The following is a 27753-nucleotide window of genomic DNA, read 5'->3' on the forward strand; positions in this document are numbered from 1 at the left end:
TCCTAAATGATAGTGAGCAAATTTCTAGTGTTTAGAAGTGCTCTACAAGAGGTTGCTTGCCTTTCTTTGCCTTTCCCAGGTGTTGCTTTGCAAAACCTAAACCTTCCCCAGAATGGTTTGACTGCTTGTTGTAAGGTTTAAGATGGAAGAGCAGTGCCTGGGCATATATTAATTATTCCAGCAACAGGCCTCCTCCTAAGAAGTCATTACCACACTCGGTAGATCTGTCCCTGTCCTGTCTACAGCTGCACAAGCAACGATCCTTAGGCGTTTCAGAGGCTGACTGCTCCACAGGGTTTCCTCTGGACCTTTGTGGCCTCTGTTGGTGTTCAGAGTCCCCTGGAGACTGGAACAGCAATGCAGACCATGTCCAAGAGACAGAATGGGGTTTGGGCTGCAGAGTCTGGACTGAGGATGGTTTCCATGATCTGTCCATATCACGCTGCTAGTGTAAAGTGTGAATGCCCAGCCTCACAGAAACTCACTGCGCTTTGTTGGATGAACAAACGTTAGAGTCTGTCCCACTCTCAGATGAGAGTGCTGATTTCGGGCAAGGGCAGCTCACCCTTTGTGGAGCACACTGGAGCTGGTGTGTGGACAGGTGAAGGAGTCCAGGTGCCCAGCTTGTGCTTGCTTATGGTCTTTGGAGTGAGATCATGGAGCAGTTATATGGTGGGGGCTGCTGATATGCAGGCATGATTTCATCCTAGAAGCAGATTGGAAAGTGAGCAAAATGTTTATGGTCTGTGCTGTGATCTGCCAGATTCCTAGCAGTGTAACGCAGGCTGAGAGCAATTCGGATTTTACTAATGTGATTTTCTCTTCTTTCTTTGTCATATGCAGACTTTGTGTGTGAACTGGTCAAACCTCAAACTGCCCTGGGTGGATCTGGACTGGCTGATTGATATCTCCTGCCAGATAACTGAACTGGATCTCTCTGCCAACTGCCTGGTCTCCCTTCCATCCGTGATCCCATGGGGCCTGATAAACCTCAGGAAGCTCAGCTTGGTTGACAATCAGCTGACGGAGTTACCCAGCATACAGTCATCCGATGAAATTATATGTACAAGGTGTGTGCGCTAGATGCCTACAGCAAACTGAGCCCATACAGAGAGCAGGTGCAAATGAGTCAGTTGTGCTTGTGTGAAACTGTGTAAGTGAAGAGCACATGCAGGAGCTTCTTGGTTTATTTTCTGTCTGCTGCAAGGTTTAACTTAAGATTTGCCCTTTTGCATTCTTAGTGTTTCCAAGTTAGTTATCAGGACAATTGCAGGGAATTTTATTCCTGTATTGCCTCATATTGCTTCTGCTTTTCTCTGTTTTGGTGAGCCCCACTCCTCTAAGTCTAAGTCTTGAGCTGACTGGTCTCAAGTACCTGATCTGCTGTCTATCCAGACTACCTCTGTCTGCTCCCTGGAAGGGTTAATTTTCTAAATAGGGTTCTTTGCTTTGCCTTGTGAGAACACATTCCAGCTGCTTTCATTCAGATCTAAAGCTGTCCTGGTAAAATAGATGTCTATGGTAAACAGGAGTCTTTGCTAGCATTTTCTTGATGCCTGACTGAGTATGTTCTGTACTCACAGGTTACTGGAGATCGACGTATCCAGCAACAGGCTCTCTACTCTCCCTTCTGGATTCCTCCATCTTAAAAACCTTAAAAAACTCATCGCTTCCAAAAACTATATGGAAAAGTTATTTGACGAGGAAAACAGTACGTACAGTCCAGTGTTATGCTTACATTTCAAGGTCCGATCTTGAAATCGGAGAGAACCCCAAACTGTTACAATAACGACTTAAAGACAGTATTAGCTAGAGATTCTTAGCATCTCTCAATCCTTTGTCCAAAGTTCGTGAACAGGCCTGGTTGTTTTTTAGCACTCGTGAAATCCTTTGGCTCTTATCTAGCAAGTATGCAGCATCTTGCTGGATCAGACTGCTGTCATGCTTACACCAAGTCTGCAATGTTTCTTGTTTTCTAGCAACTAATTGGATTGGTTTAAGGAAGCTGCAGGAGTTTGACGTCTCTGACAACAGGTTGGTGGAACTTCCAACGGTTTTTCTATACTGCTTCAAGTCCCTAAACATACTGAATGTTTCCAGAAATCAGCTGAAAGTGTTTCCAGATCCCTGGGCCTGCCCCTTGGTAAGTCAAACTGCTCTGACAGAGTCAGAGGCTGAAAAAGCTGTTGAAACAATGCAAAAAATATACTGTGATGCTTAAAAAGCTGTCAGATGTCTTAGGCTAAAAGGCTGCTCTGTTTCTGTAGGGATGCCCCTGCCTGATTCGGTTTATGGGTCTCAGATCAAGTCTTTCTGAGGTTCTACCCTGTTCTCACCATGTTGAGGGCATTGGTGGAAAACTTCTAGAAACACGTCTTAGATGGATGCATTCATTTTCTCTGTAGTTCATATGAGCAGAAGTATTGTTAGGATCATTTTACAGAACACTCAGGCTTCATTCAGAGTTAACTTTGGCCAAACCCAGGGCATCTATATCCACCCATCACTGTGACTTTATTCCTTGTTATTACAGGGATAGCAGGAGAACAGTGTGCTTTGGTGAAGTGTTTGTTTATGGTTGAAAAGCAAATGGGGATAATTTTCAAAATAACTTTTGAAATATTTTTTGCCCACCAAAGAATTTGCCCATCAATTAAGATACCACATCTCCTTAGTAACTCCTATGTGCCTGCATGCACAATAATTTATGTAGATCAAAATATCTAAAGAGATCACCTGGAATGAATTTATGAATGCTTTGAACATGTGGCAGCTGATCTACCTCATTATTTAAAGAGATGATTACTACTCTGTGGATGTTTTTTCCTTTTATGTTTTCCAGAAATGTTGTAAAGCATCTAGAAACTCACTGGAATTCCTACCTGACGCGTTGACTATTTTCTGGAAAAATCACCTCAGAGAAGTGGATTTTTCTGAGAACTCACTAAAAGAGGTTCCACCGGGACTCTTCCAGCTTGAAGTAAGTGTCATTTCTTCCTACTTCACAGTACTTAATACCTACTCAGACTGAAGTCATAGCAGTGGCTGCCTGGTTAAGGTAGGAGACTACCTGCTGTTTTGAGTTGATGAACACAGAAATTGCACAGAGCCTCTGAGCAGCTCCAACCAAATACAGATGTACTTAAGTGTACTCACAAATAGTTGTGTTTTTTCTTAAGTTGGCACGCCAGTGTTGTGTAATTAAGGATTAGTCTTTCTATGCTGAAAATAGTGTGTTTGAATGCCCTAAGCAATGCTAGTTGACATTTCTCTTATCTTTAAGCTCGTAGATTAAATAATTCTTGCCAGTGGACATCAGAGATCCATAGTTTTACATCAAAGTTCTTCAGAATTTTTGGCTTCACATGGTTGTGACATGAAACTAAGCAGAACTTGGGGGTTTCCTCCAAGCTTCCCTTCCAGATTATGAAACTCAGGGTCATGGACATAGAAACAGAGGTCAAACTTTGTGTGGAAGTTTCATGATTTTCACTGCTGGTCTCTGTGGGAAGGATGCAGAAGTGATGGTTCATTTCCACGTCAAATTTGGATTTTGGGAGTCTGCGGCAAAGGTGCCTCTTGTTCCGGCCTGGAAGAAGAGTGCTGAGGGTCATTGGCTCCCTCAATTGTTTTTAATGATCCCTGAAGATTTGGCTTTGCTTTCTGGTAACCATTTGTTTTCAATTGGCATATGTCTCCTGAAATAGAATGAATCCTATGGACTATTGTCTCTGAAACTTGTTTTTTCTGAATGCATTAAGAATAAGCCCAGTGGGTGGGAGCTACCATGACCGATATTAAACACTAGATGGTGCTTCAGGGCACATTTCTTTGGGTGCCACTGCTCAGAGGCTGCAGAGGGATGTGAAGTCACCAGTACAAGGCATCAGAGAAGACCTCAGTGCAATCAGTCTCTGCTGCTTCAAAGTTAGCGAGCTTTGGCACTTTAGAAAGTGCCAGTTCTTATCTATATCTCTTCAGCCTTACCTTCATAAAAGAAATAAATAGCAGATATTTTCAGTCCCCCAAGGGCTAGAGTGTGGTGAGCAAACAGAACGTGAAAGCCCATGCCTAGATCAGCCCTGGCTTGGGCTGCTCCATGGTTGTAGAGTTTATGTTAGTGAATAGGGCTGCACTCACTCTCCAGCCCTCTCCAGAAGTAGATGTGGGAAGGGCGAGAAATAGGCAGTAATGTGTTCCTACATATATTATTATGTAAGAGCATCAGTGAACTGTCTTCTCCTTAGGAAAAGCTGAAAGCAGAGGAGGCCTGTGACTTGAAAGCATGTCTCTGACCTAGGCTGGTGGGACATGTAGTTTATCACTGGCCTTTGCCTGGTTTGTGGAGGGGTCTAGTAGATATGATGTATCTACTAGAAATGTGGTGTTAAGAGAAGGAGAGGCCTTCTCAGCTTTCCTTTCTGTTGCCTTCTAAAGGAACCAACCATACATGTTCCAAGCCATGTCTTAGTTCTCTAGACTAGTTTTCTTCTCTTGAAGAGACCTGACCCTCTCTGGGTGTAGGTATTCAGGTAAGACTCTGGTCAGCTTTTCCACACCACGAGCTGACTGAGGCACCCTACTCTGGATGCTGCAGTTCCTTCCCCCTGGTATAATCTAAGGCACCAGAGCCCTTTTCGCGTGCTATGGCAGTAGGTTTGAAGGAAGTTGTCTGCTGCTGCCTTTGTCTCACTTCTGGAGGCACCCCTTCTCTTCCTGAAAGGCAGCAAAAATGGAGAAGTTAGAGATGAGAGACAAGAGGCAATTGCAAAACAAGTACTAGTGATCTCCAGAATTACAGTCACGAAGAGGCACAGCCAGTTGAAAGTCACTAGTTTTTCCCCTATGGAGCAGGCACATAAGCATTGCATATAATCTCACTAGGCACTCAGCTCTCCTGGAGAGTGGCCTTTGTCAGCGTTTGTGGGGGACATGTAACGTGGATACAGTTGACTGAAAATGAAGCACCCCAGCTAGACCACACAGAACAAAGTCTGTGCTAATTCTGGAACGTGTAGGCTCCCTTTCCTCCCGCCCCCTGCTCAGGGATATTTCGGGGGAGAAGTTTGAAGCATTGTCATTGAACAGCCCCATGCTGATACTTGGAGAGAATTCGACACCAGGCGCCAAGGGAGGACTGGGTCTTCCTTCCAACAGGAGGTTCGAGCCAGTGGAAGACTAATGATGGTAAAAGCATTGGCTGTCAAGACTCGAGTGGCAAGGAGAATTTTATAGTTTGCATGGTTTTTTAACCCTTTCCTCTAGTGGTTCGCTCTGTATGTCTGCAGTTTTATATTTTACTTTACCTTCCCCAAGTCCCACCAAGGCCCAGTGCTGCCCCCTCTCTTATCACTAGAGGGAGCGTTTTGCATGATAATTGCCGTTCCAGCAACTGCTGGTTGTCCATCACTTATGGCACATGGATACCTCATATTTTTCCAATCTGAGAAAAGGAGAGGAAGGCCAACAGACTGGCTTCGTGAGACATTGTTAATCCTGCTTGATGAAAAGAGGCATAAACCTTTTATATTATGTGGAGCTCATAAAACATTTAACACTCTTGAAGCTGAGGTCTCTGCTGGTAAAACATGATTTCCATGGGGTATAATTCATTAATACTGCTGTACCTGTGGCACGAGATAATTCGGCTGGCATTCAGCTTATCTCAGTTTTCACTGGGGGGACTTGCAGAATAAACCTGGTTGGAACCTCCACACAGAAGACTGTTTTTAAGTGGAAAATTGGATTTTCAACCAAATGAAAATGATCATTCGAGCCTCGACATTCTTTTTAAGGGCAGATGGAAGAACATGAACTTTACAAATCTGAATGGGAACTACATTATTTTCTTTTATATTTCAGTTAAATTTAAGGGAGAGGTTGTGTTTAACTTTACTCACAGTATTTGCATCTGTATGATGTTAACTGTGTGGTGTTAATCAGCTTCACTTCTTGTTTTTAAAATTTCTGTCTCTGGCGTGAGGGAAAAAAAAAAGTAGGTAGGTAGCTTGTATAAGTCTTGGAAAGTTAATATAAATCCTTACCATTTTAATAGACATGTCATAACAAAGCAATTAAAAATTTTCCTTGTGTGAGAGAGTTCACATTTTACACCTTGATTTTATGCATGCACAGCAGGTGTTAAGCCCACTCTGACACTAGCTTGCACACACGTAGAAGACTTCTCATCTGTATGTGGCGTACTGTGTAGGTAAATCATACTGTTCTTTCCCATTTGGAAAGGTTTCCTCACTAAAAGTAAAATGTTCTCTTGTATGGGTTGTTTCCAATTGCATCTGTCAGCAAGTAGACTAATAATCTCCCAGAACTAATAGTGGTGTTGCTTCGTGCAGAAAATATACTTGCTGGAGACAAGAAGGAAATGTTTGCATGCTAGGCAGCACGGACAGGATGTTCTGATGAATAAGATGTACTTTCTTCATGTTTCTGTTATTTAATAGCCATGCTAGAAAACCTCTTTCTGTGTGTTTGATGGACTCTGTCTTCTAACTCTAGGCTATTCCTTTTTTTAGGCTTTGGTGTCCCTGAAGCTGCTGGGAAATCAGTTAGTTTCATTGCCTTCACAAGATAAGTGGAATTGCAAACAACTTAAATCACTGGATCTTTCAAAAAACCAACTTGGAAAGTAAGTGTTTCTTTCAAATTTTGTCTGAGAAAACAAAAGCTGAAGAAATAATAGCAAACCCGATCCCTCGTGTAATACAAGGGGTGTCAGCAGTGAATTAATTACCTGCATAGAAGGCATTGATATCCACATACCATGTCTCTAAGTATATTGTGTGTCTGTGACAGTGATGAATTATCCCTTACTGATTCTCTGGGCATTTAGCACACGATATCATTTACTAAGTGGCTAGATTACTGATAATGGCAGTTTAATTTCAGAGCATGTAGAAATTTCTTTAACCCAGTGTGTGGTTCATCACTACAAATACTAGTTTGTGGGGAACATATCTTAACCAAAAACCATCTGGCTGGTCTGCAGTTTGTAGTTAGCGTGGGAGTATTGTTTTGGAAAAAATGAAAAATCTTTGGTTTTTAAATGGAAGTGTAACCAGCTGCAAGTTCATAGAGAAGACTGCTGTTAATAAGGTCATCCAATAAAAGTGTGATGTTCTTCTCTTTGTAAATTACAATAGGGATGTTTAACAGAAGGAGTTAAAAGTCCCTTATCTTCTCCAGAGCTGCATTGAATGGTGTCATACTTCTGTCTGCTCTTTTGGGTGCCTGTCCAGCAAATTTTCTGGAGTCCTTATGAGTTGCTGACTCAGTTGTTAAAGACAAATTATGGGGTTTTTTAATGTCTCAGTGCATTTCCAGAGTCATGTTGTTGGGTCATCTTGTCAGAGGTTCTCTGTTGAGAGCAGGGAATGGCAGCAGGTGGGTTCTCCAGCATTTCTCATGAAGCTTGTTCAATTTGCTGTTTGACAGCCTACTTAACCCTAACACCCATAAAGCCAGGGGTCAAGTGCTCTCACCCTGGGAGCTGAAAGCGCTGCCTTGTAGAGCTCTGTTAATTTGCCAGAAGAAAACCATTGGGCCTGGACAAGTGTTGGTGGAGTCTAGCTCTGTGATTGCACAGTGGGTTTCAGTCCTATCTCTCCAAAGTAGACAGGAACCCATAAGAACTGTGCTGTGAATCCCACAACCTTGAGTGGGGCCAGATTCTGCACCGCGCAGTGTCCTGGGCACACAGCTCCAGCACAGTTCTCAACTGCTGCATCCAAGCTCTTTTCTCCACATGTCACCATTTTGTTTGGCCCGCAGGAGTGACGAGGGATTTAAAACAAAGCGGATTCCCTTTTTCACCACGAAGAGCAGGGTGCGCTGTGGCCCAGAGGCAGGTAAGGTACACAGCAGTGCAAATGCGGGGAAGCGAGTGCTGAGAATGCCAGGTGAGCTGTGAAGCAGCAGCAGTCTGTGGAGTTTGGCTGGAGGGAAATAAGTGTAAATTCATCTGCAATTTTAAGTGCACAGCATTTAAATTAGGAGGAAATATGTTTGGATAAAAATGTTGCTAAAGAAATGGTGCAGCTGGTTGATACCATCAATATAGAATAGATGAAAAATGAGTAAAACCTGTTTCTTTCACTGAGCTTTTTTTCTTTTGATGAAGGTTATTCTTTTTAGCCTGAGTACTAGCTGGTATGTTGAAGGGAAATTAACCCATAATTAGTCTTATTACTCTTAGGATTTTTTCTGTTGCTGAATTGTAAATTGCATGTTTTCCCCCATCTCTGTGATTTGCACCCGCAGTTTGGGGCAGAGCAGAAGAGATTCTCTGGATTAGTGCACGTGAAATCCCAGAGAGAACAAAGGAATATCTGAAGATATTTCCTCTGCTTCCTGCTCTCTGTGGGATTCATCTGCATTTCTTTTTGTTTGTTTGTTTTATTTTAAAGCACTTGGAGAGCTTTCTCATTCTCGGCTGCCTGAAGAATGGCTTGCTCTAAAGCATTCTTTGCAAATCGCAGAGTGGAATAGAGCTGGCGTCTTCATGACGCACATCCAAGCAGCCCTCAGCTGCTTGCGGGAGAGAGAGGCCCTTCTGCAGTAAATGCTTTCCTCAGTTCCCCTGAAAATTGTGCATGATCTCAGGTCAACGTGAATAGGTAAAATTGATAAATGATAAATGCATTTACATTGGTAAATGTAAAAGTACAGCCACAGCTAGAGTCTACTGATCTGGGAGGCAGAGACTCTACCTGGACCTCCAGGCAAGGCTAATCCTACCTCATTTTTCTGTCCATGGAAGTAGAGGCTGCTGTATGTGCACCCTAAGGAGGAGAAAGGACTGGGCTGCACTGTTTTTCAAGTAAGAGATGGAAATAGAAATCCTGTGATATCGGTGAAATCCTGAACATGGAAGAACTGGAAAAGGACATTGAATCTTGCGAATCTGTGGAGTCTGACATATCCTCAGAGCTCTGTGAAGTGCTGCAGCAGCATTTCCCAGTGGGGAGAAAAGGGCAGGAGCAGTGGGCAAAGGTAGCTAAAACCAGCTATAAAAGGGTATTGCTGTCCTAATGGAAACGCAGCGTAACCCCTCTACATAAAGGAGGAGAAGATGGACTATGCATTAGTACCATTTGAAAAGCCTTGGCACATACTACCCTGGTGCAACTTCGAGCTGTCTGAGGTTGCCTCAGATTGCAGGAGGGCACTGAGTAGCCCACCTAGCTGGTGCCACGGTTGAAGAGCCACAGAGACAGAGCAAAGCCAGCTCATCTTTTTCTCTGTGTTCCTCTGCCAAGTATAGCTTGGTGGGACTAGAGAATGTGGCCAAGAATTTAAACATCATCATGAGAAAACAGAAGCTGGAGTACATCAGCTGCTCACAGAAGTCTCCTAGCGAGGTGGGGGGCAGGTTTTTGTATGATTTTACTAACAAAACTATTTACTTAAGTCTAGATTATTTAAAGAAAATAATTTATGGATGCTCACTATACTTGATCGATAAATCTCAGAATAACTTCTTGCACATGAATGTGGTGTTGGTAGCGTTTACTCATCCAAAAATAAATTTTCAAGATGGGATTTGTTTTAATTTTTCTACAGTTCTTTAAAAGAAAATTTGAGCTCAAGCCAGAGAAATCATAACTAACTCATGAATAAATAATTACAATTCATAAACACCTCGAGCTTGCTTCCAATATAGTACACTCCTTTCCACCTGGGACACTCTGGTGAATTGAGAGTATTGCGACTATTTTAGGTGTTTGCTCCCATGTGTCCAAGAGGGACTAAATCTGTCTGTGCCTAGGTGCGTACTGAAGAGGAACAATGAAAAATTTAAGTCCAGTGATGAGCCAGAAAGGAAGTGAATTGAATCCATGAATAAGCCTGCTGTTCTCCTAAAATAATCCCAAAGATGATTTTTTATTTGAAAACTCAAAGGCGGACTGTGACACCCTGCCCACACCAGACAGTCCTGTCACGTATATAAAACACCCCTGCAGACAGTGGGACTCTATCTTACTCCTTTTCTGATCATAGCTCAGACTTGAAATGCTGTTAATATTAGAACTGGGGAATTTTCTCCTGAGAAAACCTCTAGTTACAGTTTCTCAAGTCTTCTTTGTCAGGGAACAAGATCTTGGTGGAAGTGCAACTGTCCTGTCCTTGAGGAAGGGTCTGTCTCACGTCTCAGGGAGTTGCTTTTATTGCCCGTGGAGGCAGCAGATGATGCTGGTTGTACTTTCCTAATCAGAGACTCAGAATCTGCTTGTCCCTGTGTGGCCTAGTTTTCCTTGACTTCAGGATGCTTCTTGGTAGATACATGTGACACTCTTAAGACAGCAACACAATTCATGGCAGCTTTTCATGCTACTATCCTGGGAGTAATTTGTGGAGTGAAATTATGCTCTTTGGAACCAGCTGAATTTCCCTTTGTTTGAACCTCTCCAACAGCAGCAGCAACTCAGCCATGCAGTTGTTGCTATTATTGCTTGGGTTGCTCCCAAAATACGCTAGTTGCTGCTCAGACATGTAGGAAGTCTGAAGTGCCCTGAGACCTTGCGGTCTAAAACAGGACAGAGGGGCAAATGTGAGCCGTGTTTTAGAGGCAGCATAGGTTAGCAGTCTATCAACTGCAGTTTGGGTTTTCTTCTCTGTTGTTATTGACTTTGATCCACCATAAATTGCTCCAGGATGCAACGTGGGGGTCTGAACACAAATTCTGACTTGGCTTCTGGCTTTTCTCAGGCAACGTGGAAAAAACATGTTGAGAAGCACTTGTATGCCCTTTCACTGCCACCTATTGGGCTGGAATAGGGGCAGTTCACAAGGTATGACCAGCTATTCAACGGCAGGAAACACAATGCCACTCGTCCTCTGATGTATAGTCATCTTGACAGGCCTGAAGTTCCTCCCTCAGCATCCCAGAAGTCTTGAAGACCATCATATTCAAACATGCGCATCACCATGATTTTAAAAAATTGAAATGTGAGCGTTGATGTTTGTTAGCCATTGAAGCCCGTTCGCTTTTCTTTTGTTGCTTCGTGGTGGTTCCTGCCAAGGAACATGACTTCATGTCCTGCCTACAGAGTAAAGGTGAAGGCTCTTGGTTCAGAGCCTTGGTGCCTGTTCTGTTTTAAAGGTGCATTTGTTTCCTGTCTTGTTCCAGGTCCTTTTTTGGAGTTTCCAGCATTTCTGAGTGATTCTCTGGAAGTCCTTTATCTGAACGACAATCAGCTGGACTCTGTTCCGCAGTCCGTTTGCCTTCTGAAAGGTTTAACAGAACTTTATTTAGGAAAGTAAGTCCGTGTCCTGGAAAAGCTATGCAGCATTATTTCCATGTTGTTTTAGTGACCAGTCTTCTGTGGAGCCCCACCCCAGATGTCCAGTGCTTTTGAAGTCAAAAAGCTGGAAATAGTCAGCCCCTTGTTAGAACTGTGCCTATCATTTGCTTTAGATAAGGAGGAGACCAGCCTTTTGAATTAGGGAAGATGATCTAATGCTTTGAACACAGGCCTGGTAATATAATGTGCCTCTAGTTCATTCTGGCTTTTTGCTGTCAGCTTCTATACCATTAGAGTCAATAACTCATCATTTTTGCCTTTATTTCCTCCACTATCCAGTATAGAAGATTATGCTTGTCTGCCCCAGAGGATAAATTGAGGTTATACATCACTTTTAGGATGAAAATTACTATTAAAGTGCTGAGTAGTCTTATTAAAATGTTAATGGAAGATTTCTGCAAGGAGAGAATAGTGTAATCTGAGAGTCTGTGAGAGCAGCTACTTACACACAAAGCCTGGTTGTTGGTAGATTTATTTGTTTTTGTACAGTAACCCTGGTATCCGAGAGCTTCCTCCAGAACTTGGACAGCTGGCTAATCTCTGGCAGCTGGATATCGAGGAACTAAGTATCAGTAATGTTCCTGCAGAGATCAGAAAAGAGGGTAAGGCTGATTCTGCGTGTTCTTTATTAAATTGAGTGAACATATAATGAAAATTACTTCCTTTTAATGGTCCTGAACAGGAACAGACAGTGTGCACCCAAGCCCTTGTTGCAGTTAGCTGGAATTGCATAGGGAAACCTCCTATTCATATTTGCAAGTTTGATAATCAGTGCTAAGCTCTGGCTATATGTTCACTTTAAGATAGATCACATGTTAAAATGATGACTTAAAAATGCAATATTTCATTTGCAGTATGCATGCCGGATGAATTCCATGGCTTGCCTTCTGAATGTGTATATTTTAGGGTATTTAGACGATCTTTCTAAAGACTCAAGTCTTTAGGATCAGCAGTCACAGTCACATTGAAGTGACTTTATTGTATGCTGCTAGGGTTTTGGATCTATTACAATACTGTTTTCTTTTTTGTGTGTTTTAATAAGAAAATCCTGTGGGAACAAAGTTATTAGGAATTATTCCTTCTCGAGCACACTGTTGAAGCCTAAATCTAATTTTAACTGGAAACATAAAAGTAGAAGGAAAAACTGAGTATTTTCCAATACTAAATTAGTATTTTATGTTTCCTTTGAGCTTCTGAAGCATAAGAGCCACAGCATTTGTTTCTTCTTACAGTGCTCCATTGTAGAGTCTCAGAGCAGTGACCTTTTTCTGGGGTGTCTGTCTCAGGTTTGTCCACTAGAGGTTTCTTTGTTTATTCTCTGGGTTGTCTCAGCCCACAGCAAAACTGCAGGGAAAATATTAATTCAGCTGATGTATCTGCAGCAGTAGGTTTTGTGCAGTCCTGCTGTACATATGTACATTTGTAACTGCTAACCACAGGTAAAGCCTGTTCACTTCCCCTCCATAGGCCCTAAAACAGTGCTGGCATACTTACGAGCACAGCTACGCAAAGCAGAAAAGTGTAAGCTAATGAAGATGATCATCATCGGTCCTCCACGACAGGGAAAGTCGACGCTGATTGAGATCCTACAGACAGGAAAAGTCCCTCAGATGATGCACAGCGATGCCACCATACGTACAACAAAATGGGAGCTCCCCAAGCCAGTGGGGCACAAGGCAAAGGTGAAAAACTGTCGAAGATCCTTAGCGCCAGTGGGATGTTTGAGCCCTGCAGTGTCCCTTTTGGGCTGATACTGCCTGGCCTTTTCCAAAGAACTGTTACTGTTACCTGTGAGCCAGACCTGGCAAGTGACATGGTTTTAGACCCATCACAATTCCTGTGTTTCATTTCCAGTTGGTACTAGAGGACAGTTCTCTCTTCCTGAGTACTCAACTTTGTATCCTAAAGAGAGCGAGCCATGTGTAGAGTGCCTGAATTCTGGCTCTCCCAGCTTGAGTGGTATTTGCACACTGATTCTAAGAGAATATTTTAAATCAGCTTCTCTAAAGCAGCTTGTCCTTTCATTTGGGGCCAGAAAATGGGACATCAGTACGTAAAGCTGGACTCCCTTGATATCAGAACTGTCCTAGGTGGGGAAAGTGGGTGCGTGGTAGGATGCCTGACCTCTGGTGTGATCCAGGGATGTAAGGCATACCTTAAACACCCAAATATCAGATGGCTTATTCAGGGAGTGTGTCAACCCATACTGAACTCATTTGGACAGCACTGAATTCATTCAAGCATTTGTAGGTGGCTATGTCCACCGCCTGCGTGGTAACACAGGGATTAGAGCATGCAGAATCGATCCTGAGGTCTTGTCGGAGCTGAGGGTGTGCAAATGCGTGTCTCTCCCTTCCCGAATGAGAGCCATGACCACCAGACTGTTTTGGAAGGAGTGGAGAAGCCTGCTGAGTTCAGCTATTTTACAGTGAAGAGTGCCAGGCCCGAGACAGACAGAAAAAGAGCAAGCATGGCCTGACTCTTCAAAGAGAAGACTTTGGTGGGAGAAGGGATTTGTGCATTTTGCGTTGAAGAGCAATTGAATAAAATAAAAACCTAGACAGCATCAGAGACCTGAAGTGAGATCAAGATACAGAACAGGCTTTTGTCCCTACCTCTGATTCTCTCCATACAAGTACCCACAGCTGAAGGTCTTTTAGATTAACAAAGCAGTCCTGGTGCTAGTTAGGGCTTGGTTTAAACAATATGGAAGTTCTTCCAGCTGTTTCTGGGAGAATTCAAACTGAGACTATGCTAGGAGATCAGAGCCCTACTGTGACACTTAGCTCCTTGCTGAAATCTCATAGGATAACTTCTCATGTGGGATCAGTCAGCACTTGGACCTGGACCAGGAAACAGAGCCCACTCAGTGTTACATGATGCTCTGAGGACAGTGGCTGGAGCACGATTTGGTTTCCTGCTCAGTCACAGGGAGGGCCAAGTGATTTAGGGACAGAGCCTCCATAGGTGCTCCCTACTGCACCTGGGAGCCTGAATACTATTTAGAGAGCCTGAATACCATTTAAGCAGAGAGCCGTGCTCCCTCTTAGTGCTGTTTTGGGGCTTCACAGAGGAATAGATGCTGAGATACTTGGAAGACTGAGTGAGCTAGAGAGGCCTCCATTCACACATTCCCCCGAAAATTACTGAGTCTGATTTACAGTGGCTGTAATTCTGGCTCATGTGTGGTGTGACACACACATTAGAAGCCTCTAAGTAACATGCAGGAGGTGTTTATGAAAGGCTTGAGAAGTTTCCCATCTCCTGAGCATCTACATTCTGTTTAGGTCAGTTAGGACTGAGCTCAGTGGAAGTGATTTCAGCAGGGGGTTTCCTGTTCCCCATAGCAGTGGCAGATAAGTAGCTTCAATGGTCCTGTCGACCGTGGTGCAGACAAGGATGAAACAGTTTCTATTCAAGATGCAGTGAAATAACAGGGCTCAGAATGAGACCCTTGTTTGTACTGGAGAATCCACAGCATTAACTGGAGATTTACCAGCATCAAGGGCACCTCTATCGTTTTAGCAGCAAGTAATTAGTCTTGATTTCCTGTGGGGAAGTGGTAGCCATGCTTAACAATTGCTTGTTGATTTTTCTTTCCTGGAGGCACAATTAGGACATTGAAACCCTTCTTGTGTCATACATTATGCAGGCATAGGTTTATACTTCAGCTATTATCTCTCTGTGATTTACTGCAACCGTTTGATTTGAACACTTCTCTTTGTCTAAGTAGGTTGATTCAGTGGAGTTCAATGTCTGGGATATCGGAGGCCCAGCAAGCATGTCTACAGTCAATCAGTGTTTCTTCACAGACAAAGCATTGTACATAGTGGTATGGAACTTGGCACTGGGGGAAGAAGCTGTGGCAAACTTACAGTTCTGGTTGCTGAACATTGAGGTAAGAAGTCACTGGTGGACTCTGGGGTATCTATTTATCATGTAGTAGCTCAGCACACAGATATGTGATATTACAGATTCTTTTTGGTCTGCTTTTAAAAACTCTGCAAGCTATGAATTTTGCATAGCTTTTGGAATTAATTTTCCATTACGCTGTAGGCGTATCGCTATATTTAATGGTTTAAATTTATCATTTGCTTTGTTCTCCCTCACACACATCAGAGAATGAAACAAAAGCTGATTTATAAACCCTTGCTAAGTAAGGCTGAACATACTTATTTTGGAATTAGTGTTTGACCACACTGTGCTCCAAGGGGGGCTTGAAGCATTTTATTTCTTGTGTGGGTTAGACACATATTAGTCTTGAGGTTAGATTTTTAACACTTTAGTTTCAGGTAAGCTGCAGAGTATCTCCCAGACAGCTCTCAGCTGAGACTCAGAGCTGCAGTGAATTCATTGGTGTTGATTGATTTTTTTATAATACTACATTCATGATTTTTTTACATGTTTATTATTTGATATCTCTCTTAACATTACACACACAAAAATGGGCTCTAAGGTAGCGCCTGTCAAAAAAGAAACATCTTAACATTAGAAAAGTATTAGCTTAATGGTCAGCAGCAATCAAAAACACAAACTAGGTAACAAAGCTGAAAGCATAATTATGATACTTCAAAAATGTATGATGTGCCTGTGTCCTTAATACATCCCAGCAAGCACACAGTAGCATCAGAAAAGATACAGAGAAAGATCAACATGATGGTTAAAAGTATGAAAACTTTCTGAGTGCACAGCAATTAAATAGATTAGGCCTCATCAGCTTGGGAAAGAGGCAAGTGTGGAGGGCTGCATGTAGACTTACCAGGGGTAAGGAGAAAACCACAGGGGAGTCTTTGTTCATGATCTTCTGCAGCAGAAGAATTAGGGGAGATCAAATTAAATAATGAGATGGTAGCTTTGAAACAAACAAGAGGAAGTATCCTAAACACAACAGATAGCTAACCTGTGGAATTTATTGGAACTACAATGTGCTGTGGGTGTCAGAAGTCAAAAAAACAGACTAGTGGAAGAAAAATCCATCAAGTGCTATTAATTCAGAGATACCATGTTATGCTCAGGAAGTTGGTGAACTGTGGACTGCTGGATACTGGGAGAACACACCAGGGCAAATCTCTATATGCTTACCCTGTGCCTGTGCTTCTCATTAGCCTCCAGGCAGAATATTGGGCCAAGTGGGTCCTTTGGTCTGACTTGGTACAGCCATTGCTCCCATGTCTGCACAGGGTTCGAGTTTGGTGTCATTTGGGTTAGGAGACTTCAGTGGGCATCGTAAGAGACACATGGATTGACTGCAAATAACCATATATTTCTGCATCTGAATTTTCTTCTGTGGTCGAAGTCATTTGGATCGGCAGGCTGATCCCTGCTTAAGGCTGTGCAATCCCATTGTATTTGGCAGCATGTTCCTGAAATCTGGATATGTTCCAGTCCTGTAATAGAATCATGGAAGGGCTGGAAGAAACCACAAGATCGTCTGACCTACTCCTTTGCACTGATTCAGGGTTAAGCAGATTTAGACATTTCTAAGAGTTTATCTCACCTCTCCGTATACCTCCAGTGAAAAAGTTTGCATAACTTCCCCAGGTATCCATTCTGGAGTGTAACTAGCCTTTTTCAGGATATCCAAGTTAGATCTTCTAGCTAAAGGTTAAGCTAACTTGTTTTCCTATGTCTGGGTGGACATGATTCCCATCGTTTAGCTGACTTGTAGCAACTTAATAACACAAGGCAACTTCCTTTATGTTAAGCCCTGATGTAATAAACCCAAACTGACAGTTTCCTGCTCTGCAGTAGCAGCAGATGATTAAGCCGTGTTCTGCAGGAGAACTTCTGTAATACCCAGATCACTTGTTGCTGTTGTCAAGCTGCCATGACAGGTTCCCTCCATTTTATATATATTCCATTTTATTAATGTACATGACTATCCCCTCTTAAATATTGTACTTTTCATGTGTCCTCACTGAATTTACCACAGCGTAATCTGGATGAGATCATTGTCAGTGTTTTCTCTTACAGGCCAAAGCTCCAAATTCAGTGGTGTTAGTGGTAGGAACACACCTTGATTTAATTGAAACTAAATTCCGGGTTGAGAGGATAGCAACTCTGAGGGCATATGTCTTGGCTCTCTGTCGGTCTCCCTCTGGATCCAGAGCAACTGGCTTCCCAGATATCACATTCAAGCACCTGCAGTAAGTACTTGTGCCTTTATGAAGCTCAGTCGCTCTATTTTATGTCACTTTAAACAATTTTTACTTGATCTCCTTGGCAACGGAACTGATTTGAAGACTCGTCAGCGTTGCATTTCATCTATTTTTGACTGAGATAATGTAATATAATAGGAGAGAATTTCAGTGTTGCTCAGGGGTCTGATCATGGGTCTGAGAGCTGGAAGCTCCAAAGTCATGACCTTGGCCAGCCTGTTTTAATGCTCCTGCTCCACTCAGGTTTCTCACCATTAAGTGGTGATACAGTTTATTAGTAACAAGGAGAGAAGGTACAGATTGAGTAATTAATGCTGCAAAGCTTGAAAGCATGACTGTTACAGGGTGGGTGCCATGAGGTTTGCGGGAACCTCTTGCTACCTGACGTGAGAATGCAGCTCACATGGCAGTGTTGGCAGGGTGAGGAGCGGGTCAGTCCTGTGAGCCCGTGGCAGCCCAAACCTGTGCCATTTGAGTTCTCCGGGTGTGATAACGGAGGGGCTGTGCTGTCTGGAGGATCGGTGTCAGGCCATGGAGTCTGACGCTGCTCCCTGCCTTCAGCTGACAGAGAATGCCCGTGGGGAGAGGAGGCTTCTCCATCTGGGAAAGAAGCAGGTCTGTCAGCCAAGGGAGTGCACAGCACGGTGGGAGTGTGCATGCAGCAGGCTGGCACCAAACAGTGTGAAATTGCCAACGCCTGGGGCAAGAGCAGGTGGCAGCTGGCAAGTAAAGAAGGGTGCTGCAATATCCCCTTTGCATCTGCTGCCTGGCAAAGTCATCAGGAGACCTCCCACGCTCTGTTCTGCACACGCTATCGTTGCGCTGGGCATCCCAGCTGGCTCTTTCCTGTTAGGAGGAGTACCAGGGACCTGATGTGAGCACAGAGACTCACAGTGAGAAAGAGAAAGCTTTGTGGTTCAGTCTCCTCAAACCTCTTTTTCTGTCACCACAGAGCATCCTAACAATCTCAGTTATTCTTTCTCAATGGGACTTACTTTCGCCCTGCCACACATCCTGCTTGTTCCCCTTCTTCACCTTCCTTTCCCCTGCATTTCCTCCAGTCAAAGTTGTGCCTAATTTCCTACCTCCTGCCTCCCGTGCCTCTCCTTCACATCCCATTGTCCCCCTGGATGGGGCTCCTCTGAGCAGTGCTCTGGGCAGCCAGAGGAGCGTGAGGAGTGTGTGTTGTGAAAGCCTTATGTGGGTGAGCCCAGCTGATCCTCCAGCATCCCAGTGAGTGTACGCTTACCAGTGCTACCAATGGCTGAAGTTTAAGATAAAGCATATTTAGAAAAGGATTTTTTTTCTGCCATGGGAACATGTGTAGGATCAGTTAGAAAGACCCTTTGTTGGGGAAAGTGGAGGAGAACCGTTTTTATCCAGCCCACAAAAAGACCAAAAATAGTAGGAGCTGGAAAGAGCAGGTTTTTAGCTGTGAAAGAGATGATGAAGGCCAGCTTTTAGGATCTAAGCATCAATTCCCAGATCACAGGATCCAGCTGAGTGAGGGCCGGAATGAGGGTGGGAAAAGGTGTCTGGTAGTCATCATCGTGTCTCTTTGATCTGAGGCGGGGAGAACTCGACTTGTCTCCAGTGATTGCCAGAGCACAGTGTTTTCCTCCTTCCTGCAGTCCTTCCAGGATGTGTGCAGCACTGAAGGGAAAGAGGGCGATGACTTCGGACAGTCTGCCAGGGAAGTCCCCAGACATCACGGTCCATAGGCGATAGAAGAGCAGTGTGCAGTGAATGAAGCAGGCAGAGCAGAGGTTGGCCAAATATATCTATTCCAGGCTTCTTTGTATTTTTCTCCAAAGCTAAAAATGCTCACTGACAGCCTTCCTCCCATTCATCTGACACAGGAAATTTAAAGTCACTGATAAGAGAAAGTGAGCCTGGAAAGGAAGCCAGTGTGCTGATAAGGTTTGATAATCTTCACCCTTGCATGACTTTTGCAGTGAGCTCTCATGTAAGACTCTGGAAGGCCTCGATGGACTCCGACAGCTGATTTTTCATGTCACTTGCAACATGAAGGACGTCGGCAGCTCAATTTGCTCACAGAAACTTGCAGGGAGATTGGTGAGAACTGTGCTCTGTAGTGGTAGTCCTTTCCAAAGGGGGGCTCTTTTGGGAGCTTAGTTTTGGATTGGGAGATGAACTTTAGGAGTCATTGTTCATGCAGGAGGCATGTGAAATATATAAGATGGCTATCTGGCTTTGGGAAAAGACAGCACTATAAGATCCCTGTAAAGGGGAGATGATTTAGCCAGTTCATCTCCAGCAGAGTGATTACTGTCTGATATTGATCCTGCTGTTTTTCTTGTATGGCTTCTAGATACCAAGAAGTTACCTTAGTCTTCAAGAAGCTGTCCTTGCAGAGCAGCATAGAAGAAGTCAGAACGATGATGTACAGTATTTAACAGACAGACAAATAGAACTGATCATTGAGCAAACACCTGGAAATGATATCAAAGACTACGAAGACTTGCAAACTGGTAGGTCAGAGCAGACCAGTAATTTCTTGGAAATCACTATGTGTGACCAATTGAAATATTCCATGAATAACAAAAATGGGGGGGGAGGGGAAGCCCAGCAGATAATTGCTGTGCAAACAAACAGTTGGAGAGTGCTCTACATTTGTGTAGAGGTCACTTTGGAAATTGGTAAGATATAAAATCAGTAATGTGGCTTTGGGGAGAGGGCTGGGAAGTTTCTAGGATAGTCTGAGGCTGCTACTTTTTTTATTTTTTAAACAAGCTTTGTCTGATTTTATTCCTGCTCTGTGAAGAATGAGGGTTGCCACAGTTTCAAGGCTGTCTTCTCTGCAGGGCCCCAGTCCTGTGATCTTTACAGAGGCCTTGCTCTGCAGGAGCCAGGGAGAGCCCTTCCCTGTGAGGATGGCAGGAGGAGGGTAAAGGGGAGGTGTGATGGGGACAGAAATACTGACTGTAAAGCGGTGAGAGGTGGGTTTTACAAGTGGAGTGCCAGATAGCAGCACTCCTCAGATAAATCTCTTGGCTTGACTACGTGCTGGCTATATCTGGTATGCATAAAACTGCACAGACTGCCTCATAATCTCGTTCATCTGCACTGTGGTTTCCCAGTGCTGGTCTATTGCTAATCTACAATTCTTTATTTTTTGCAGCGATTAATTTTCTCATAGAGACAGGTACACTACTGCACTTCCCAGACACAAGCCATGGCCTGAGAAACCTCTACTTCCTTGACCCCGTCTGGCTCTCGGAGTGTCTACAGAGGATTTTCAACATCAAGAGCTCCAAGTCTGTAGCTAAGAATGGAGTCATCAGAGCAGAGGATCTCAGGATGCTGCTGGTTGGGACAGGCTTCACTGAGCAAACTGAAGAGCAATACTTCCAGTTCTTGGCCAAGTTTGAAATTGCATTGCCTGTGGCCAATAACAGGTATGTTGATAATTAGAGAGGCTTAGCCAGGTTGGAGAAAAATGGTCTTTTAATCAGTGGATATTAACAGGCTTTGTTGCTACAAGTGGTTGTCTTGACAAGGATCTGCTGTGAGAAAATATTTGTGTGTGTTAAACAGTGTAATGGAAGGCACCCATCCATTTGGGCTGTATTTCCTGGCATGAGCACCCTTTGGTCCAAAGAAGTTAGCTTGAAAACTTTCCAAAGCAGGTCTTTGTCCACTTGGTGCATTGAGGCTGGTGACAGGCTCAGGCACCAGCACGGAGGGGCAGTGACACCGCCAGGGATGTGGTGATGAGCAGGTGGAAGCTGTAAGCGCTCAGCTGGCACAGCTGCGGCTGAGAGAGGATGCGAGGCTCGTGGCTGCCAGGCCTGAAATATAGATGGGCTGGAGTCATCTGTTTCCAGTGAAAGATCCTCATGCCAGAGTATTGCAGAAAACTTTGGGTAATCAATAATTATATCAGCCCTGAAAGTAGTAGTATTTTATTTCTAGTGAAATCATGAAAGTGTAGCTTCAGTAGCAATGTGATTTTCTTAATTTTTAGCCTCAATAGGTATTAATCAATAATTTTTCTAGAAATGGTCTAGGAAACCTCATTCTCTTTAAACGTTAATGAGTCCTCCTCCCCCTTGCCCCCCCGATCTCTTGTCCACTGGGCAGAGTTCCCTGCTATTTTTCTCTCTCCCATCTGCTTGGCGACAGCCTGTTGTTGCATTAACGGTGAAACCATGGTTGTATTGCACTTTTGATGTGGCATTTGCATTTCACTTCCTTGCCCTTCCAGGACAGCACGGCTGCATCGCCCTGAGCCTCTCGGGAGCTCTGAATGCCAGCACAAGTGCAGCATTCTCTGTGCTGTCATTATGCCTGTCACTTATCCAGTCCCGGATGCCAACAAATTTTCTCAGGCTTAACACAGATAAAGCAGCAATGTTTCTGCTTAGTCCAAAATGCCTTTTGGACTCCTTGTCACTCTCTGCCATTTTTCTCCAAGGCAATTACATTGTCTGTGCCTCAGGAACAAGGAAACTGCTTTTTCATGGCCTGCCCAATCTTTTTTAGAGCGATCCAAGCCACATTAGCAGAATATTCTTCCCACTGATGGACTGTAGCTGTAGCAGGTTGGATTAATTTAATGTACTAGCCAGACACAGAGCAGTTATTTGTTACTGTGCTTCTGCAATTATTGTCTAGATTGCCAGATAGGGTTTCTGTGCAGTCAGTAGAGAAAGCAGCTGCCAGTTTCTGTTCTGAAAGGGTGGATGGGGGCATGTTTCACATATTTTCAAAATTTGCATTGGCTGTTGTTCAAGAGCATCGAATCACCATCTGTATTATAATCCACTATGTAGTTGTGGTGCAGAAGGGCCTCACTGGCCTTCTTATGCTCCTAGACCCTTTCTTGGATGTGCTGAGGAAAATTTATTGGCTGTCACATGATGCATTCACTGCCTTTATAGAGCAAGAACTTTTAGTTTGATGCTCTCCACTTTTCTGCCTAAGGTGCATGTAATTAACTTTGTTCTGCTTGTTAAAATAGGATTGAAAGTATGACCATTCTTACTGGAATTTATAAGTGAAGAGAAATTTTCATCAGTTTTACATTCCACAGATGTTTCATGGAATGGATCATTCGATCATGTAAAATATCATCAGATGTTATGGTCTGTGACATATGGAGAGAGCTGTTGTCTAGTGATGGCTGGTTTTTCTGAGCTGATATTTCAGGTTTTACAGAATACTGCAGCTGCTGGAGAGAAAACGTGATGGGCTTAAAGCATTGGATTTGAACCCAGTATTAGTTCTAGTTGTGTGTCTAGTCCCTGCCACTGTTATTTTGGCCAAGTCTCTTGGCTATTTGCCTCATTGCTGTCATTATGCCCGTCAATGATGAGCCCCAGATGCCGACACATTTTCTCAGGCTTGATGCTGATAAAACAGCTGTGTTTCTGCTTATAAGCAAATAAGATTTTTGATCATATAGGCATCTTGGAATGTATTGGGTACAGAAGAGTATCACTGTCAGGAGATTTATTGGCAGGTATTGAAAGCCGTAAGCTCATAGTTTTCAAAACAGTTCTAGTCTTCCAAAAGGTTTTAGCTTCCCAGATACTAAAGATTGGGACAAATTAATATTCTGTGCTTACTGGGAGATCTGAAAATAATTTAAAACCTTTGTATTCCTCTACGTCAGCATGCCTGTTACTTCTGACCCATCAGACTCAGATAGCACTGAGTCTCCTCCACACTTGCACAAAGAACCTAATAACCTGATTGCAGGAGGAGACTGAGCAAGACAAGTGATACCTCTGCTGGCATCAGTCTGGCAAATTGAGCTCTTGCCCTAGGAGTTTGTCGGCGTTGTGGTAAGGAGTCCATCAGCTGCAGTATGGTGCAGCAGGAAACCCTGTCATGTTGACCCAGAAGATGCTTTCATTCTGGGACTGGGATGAGGGCCAGAGCAGTCCAGTCCCTGCAGCCTGTAATGCCTCATTGCCACCTCCCACCACACCTCCTGTCCCCACCTTCTGGGTTTACTGGAGCTGAGCTGCTGTAGGTTGTTTTTGCATTTATCTTCTGTTCCACACAGGAGCACAGCTGTAATTCTCTGCTTACTACCAGGGCAGAGTAGTAAAGATACCAAAAAATGAGTCCCAACATCACAGCTGTTCTAATGACTCTTATATTTTAATGCATTTAATTTGTGATTACACAAATGTCCTGCTCATTACATCAATTTTAGCCCTGTCCAATAGCCCTGGCTGAATTATGTAATGTCTGTTTTGCCTCTGCTTGCTTCCATAGTGTAAATGAATTTCTCCATGTATTGCTGCAGCGCCTTTAGTCTAAAAGCTTTTTTATATGCAGTAGGCTGTGCCATTAAAAATCTCTTTGGAGACTGAATCGCCTTATTATCCAGTAACAATGTACTCACTGTTACAAGCTGTAGCTAAAATGTGAGCTGTTGAATTTGATGTGTTTCAGCTACCTCCTCCCTCATCTGCTTCCTACCAAGCCAGCATTAGATATCCACGGGCTCTGCCACCAGACAACAAACACAGTCCAAAGGGTCTTCAAGATGAGTTTTGTCCCAGTTGGCTTTTGGCAAAGGTTCATAGCCCGAATGTTAATTAGCCTGGCAGAGATGGACCTCCAGGTAGGTTACTGTATTTCTTTGCAAGCAAAAGATGACAGCTACAGTTATTGTTCAATGTAAGTGTAAGTGGGTGTCTCTTCACATCCAGCTTGCTTCAGTCACAGACTTCAATAACATCATTTGAGTAAATAGGGAGAGATGAGACTCTGTGATCAAAATCTGATTCTGTTTGCACAGTAGGTGTCATTTAGAACAACAGATTGGCGCTGGGGAAGAATGCCTGTGTTCTCCATAGCCTCTTTATAACACAATTCCCTGGAAGGTCTCAGTACTCCCAGTGTCTTCCAATTACAAGTAATTGGAGTTCTGCCTGCGGCTCTTGTCCATGACTGTTCCACTGGGCCAGACTCTGCTCGCGTCATTTGCCAGTGGAGATCTGGAATAGCTCCACCAGAGTCACCTATCTGAATCTATGTGGGTTTAAATGAGAAGAAAATTACAGGACTGTTGCCTTAATGGGATAATGAGTGCAAGCAGGCACCTTATTAGTGCAAGTGGTATGCATATCATTAAAGTAGTGTTTGTGAGGTTCTGAAAGCCAAGTGAATTTTGATGTTGTTACAGCCATATTTTTGCAGCAGCTTATATCTGAAAATATAGCCCTGCTGGAAACCATAATACCTGCAAAATATTTTAGTACTACTGTGATATCTTCTTCACAGCTATCCATTTAAATTATGTTCTGTCATTGATGTACAGAACATGGAAAACATGATACCTGTTTTTGGAAGGTCCTCTGTGTTCCAGGCTTTACAAACCATGTAATAACTTTACCTGTTTTAACGGGCTGTCTTGGCAACCCCTTGCTTACATCTTCATGGGCGCTACATAAGGGACCTCATCCAGTGAAGGGAAAGGATCCCAGGCATCAGACCCATCTGCACTCAAATAAGCATTAGAGCAATGAGTACAGTGGAGTTCTGCACATTAAGTCTCTGGTTTTAAAGCAAAAATACATTTTGCTCTAAGTGCTGGTTTGAAGTGTCTTGGAGAAAAGCCATCTTCCTCCCACTGAAACAGGTGGAAAAGTTAACTCTCTACATTGAGGGCAGATTTAATAATTCACTAGAACATTTAGCTCTTCTTTAGGTTTATAAGACACTTGCAAATTCAGACTTCATATAACAAATGTCACAGTTACAGAATTAACTTTATTCACTGATATGAAATTGTTCCTTTTTGAGTGGCATGAAAAATATTGCCATTCCTGCAAAACCAACTTTTACTGTGTGTATTTTCATTCCATCACAAAATTTTTTTATGAGCACAAGTTGCTCTTTAATGGAAAAGGTATGCTAGCACCTGTGAAGGCCAAAAAAAGAAGTCACCTTATTGCTCAATTAAAACAACATCCGTATGAGAAATTTCAATAATTTAATGATTTTCATGCTTTGCTTCTTGTTTCAGCTTTTTGAAAACAAGAAGAACACCAAGACGAGAAATAAAAAGGTGACCATCTACAGCTTCACAGGCACCCAAAGGAACCGCTGCAGCACATTCCGAGTCAAAAGGACTCACACTGTTTACTGGCAGGAAGGTCTGTTCGTTACCTTTGATGGAGGCTATCTTAGGTAATTTGTGTTCGTAATGCAGCATGCGTGACAGGGGACTAATGGACTGTATGAAACACATCATCTGAATGGAGATGAATGGGCCTATATGCTCACTCATCAGTAGAAGAGGAGGCTCTTCTAATAGACATAACTCACCTGGTGACAACGATGATGAATAACTGATTGTTTGGCAGTTCTGAATATATCAACCTTATGTGTTATTGCAGCCAAGATTTAAAGAGGCAGAAAGCAATATTCAGAGCAGAACTCTTCGCCAGGGTAAAATCATGCATTTTCACATGCAGAGATTTCCTTACGTCAATGAGTTTTCCACTGAATCTTAAAACTTCACCACTGTGTGGCAGCAATCCAGATCAACGGAGGTGCTTCTCTGCTATCAGACTGCCTGCAACAGGGACTATGGACAACTGGTTTAAGCTGGCCAAGGCAGAGTGCCTGCAGGCTGCAAGCCTGGAGGAAACCTGCCGTCCATGTTCTTTCCCAAATGCAGAGAGTAGGTGGCCACTTAAAGACTTTCATCTCGGTAGTATCTGCAGATGCATTTGCTCTTCCCATCCTTGGCAAGACAGGGAGGAACCATTGGTGCTGTTGCATGGTGGGAGACCAGAAAGGCATTGTGACTTTCCTGAGCTCATCTAGGCAGCCTGCACCTGAGTAGAGACTTGGACCCAGACATTGCAAATCACAGGCTGGAATCCTTAATTCTGGACCATCATGGTGGTCATACTCTAATTTCTGCATGTACTCCAGGGAGTTACAGAACTCCGCTCTTTGTAGTAAAGCTTTTTTTTTTTTTTTGGTGGGAATTGCACAGAAATTTTTATGTCCATAAACTTCTCCAAATGTTTTTTTGAAGTTGTATTACCATCATCATCATCATCATTAATATTATTAGACTACTGGAGTTTTATTACCAATTTTTAAAACTCCTAACCCTCCATCATTCTGTGTGGAGCATTTCTGTCAAAACTCTCCATCATGCTTAGTTGAGTTAGGCTGGAGTTTTCTCTGGGTCTGACCTTCGGTAGCATTTACCCATTGTGAGCAACTGGCATTCCTGTGCAAGAATTCTCTTCTGAAAGTCATTTGCAGAACAGATTGGATTGAAAATCATTCTCAAAGCTAAATTGCTTTTTATTTTGCTTACTTATGAACCATGTGTTATTATGTAACTCAGGTTTCCTGTGAGAAAGAAAGTTTGTTGACAGCAATACTTCACAAAAGCTTCATGCTGCTGTCTTTTGGCTTTCTTACACAGTGTCGAGTCTTCTGATGTGAACTGGAAAAAGAAAAAAAGTGGTGGAATTAAAATCATTTGCCAGTCAGAAGTGAGAGACTTTTCAGCAATGGCGTTCATCACAGATCATGTCAACTCTTTGATAGACCAGTGGTTCCCTGGTAAGAGAACTACTGTAATTTTCTGTGCAGTATTATGTCTTTTTAACAGAAAGTTCTTTGACAGAGCTCCCCAGGTGCACAATATTGTGTGTTAAGACCCCTCAGGCTCTGACAGTTTCCAGCCAATAAAGTCTGAGAAAAGCTGATAACCTGCAGACAGATCAAGATTCTTTGCCAGCACACCTTGGTCTAGACATTGTGTCTTTCAGTCCATCAGTCACAGCAAGCATGAGTGAAACGTTACGGTTCAAACAGGACCTGCTTCTGTAGTTCAAGAGACTCTTCTCTTTCAAGAGACTCAGTGCTTATAGCAGGGACAGGATTTGGCCCAAGCTGCTTGGCACTGTCCCTTGATGGCAGAACTCATTTTGGCATCAGCTGGGATCAGCATTTGCCCACCATTTCTAATTTATAAAATTGTGATGTGAGAGGCATGAGTGAATATGATACCAAGGACTCTGTGCCAAGGTAACTTCCTTGACTCCAGCAGTTGTTTTTCCTCTGATCAGCACAGATCCTGCTGTTACCCAGCGGGCTGTTTGCAACCCCAATATGCTTTGTTTAAAACCAAAACAAAATCTAAAGTGTTCTTTGTTGTCCCACACTGGTCTAGAAAGCAGTGCCAAAATATCTTAATTGGAGGCTCTCTGGAGGAAACAGTTGTGCACTCTCACATATTCATGTTCTGCGTGTTATGAAGA

The 27753-nt window shown here is 43.3% G+C and overlaps 1 protein-coding gene across 10 annotated transcripts in view; it reads left to right on the forward strand.

The window, feature by feature from the left end:
• Positions 1-27753, forward strand: part of LRRK1 (leucine rich repeat kinase 1) — an 81243-nt gene that overhangs the window by 34128 nt on the left and 19362 nt on the right. For 9 of the 10 annotated variants that reach the window (XM_054836859.1, XM_054836861.1, XM_054836854.1 and 6 more), the window contains 17 exons: positions 844-1070; positions 1584-1711; positions 1980-2143; positions 2843-2980; positions 6534-6646; positions 7789-7865; positions 11147-11276; positions 11811-11923; positions 12789-13003; positions 15055-15219; positions 17280-17467; positions 19435-19555; positions 19812-19971; positions 20622-20898; positions 23909-24080; positions 25488-25651; positions 26913-27052. In XM_054836859.1, the coding sequence (XP_054692834.1) occupies positions 844-1070; positions 1584-1711; positions 1980-2143; positions 2843-2980; positions 6534-6646; positions 7789-7865; positions 11147-11276; positions 11811-11923; positions 12789-13003; positions 15055-15219; positions 17280-17467; positions 19435-19555; positions 19812-19971; positions 20622-20898; positions 23909-24080; positions 25488-25651; positions 26913-27052 (2692 nt within the window). The remainder of the gene's footprint in view (positions 1-843; positions 1071-1583; positions 1712-1979; positions 2144-2842; positions 2981-6533; positions 6647-7788; positions 7866-11146; positions 11277-11810; positions 11924-12788; positions 13004-15054; positions 15220-17279; positions 17468-19434; positions 19556-19811; positions 19972-20621; positions 20899-23908; positions 24081-25487; positions 25652-26912; positions 27053-27753) is intronic. The other variant, XM_054836856.1, reaches the window with a different exon arrangement.

This window comes from Grus americana, chromosome 10 (genome assembly GCF_028858705.1).
Source record: "Grus americana isolate bGruAme1 chromosome 10, bGruAme1.mat, whole genome shotgun sequence".
NCBI classification, from domain to species: Eukaryota; Metazoa; Chordata; class Aves; order Gruiformes; family Gruidae; genus Grus; species Grus americana.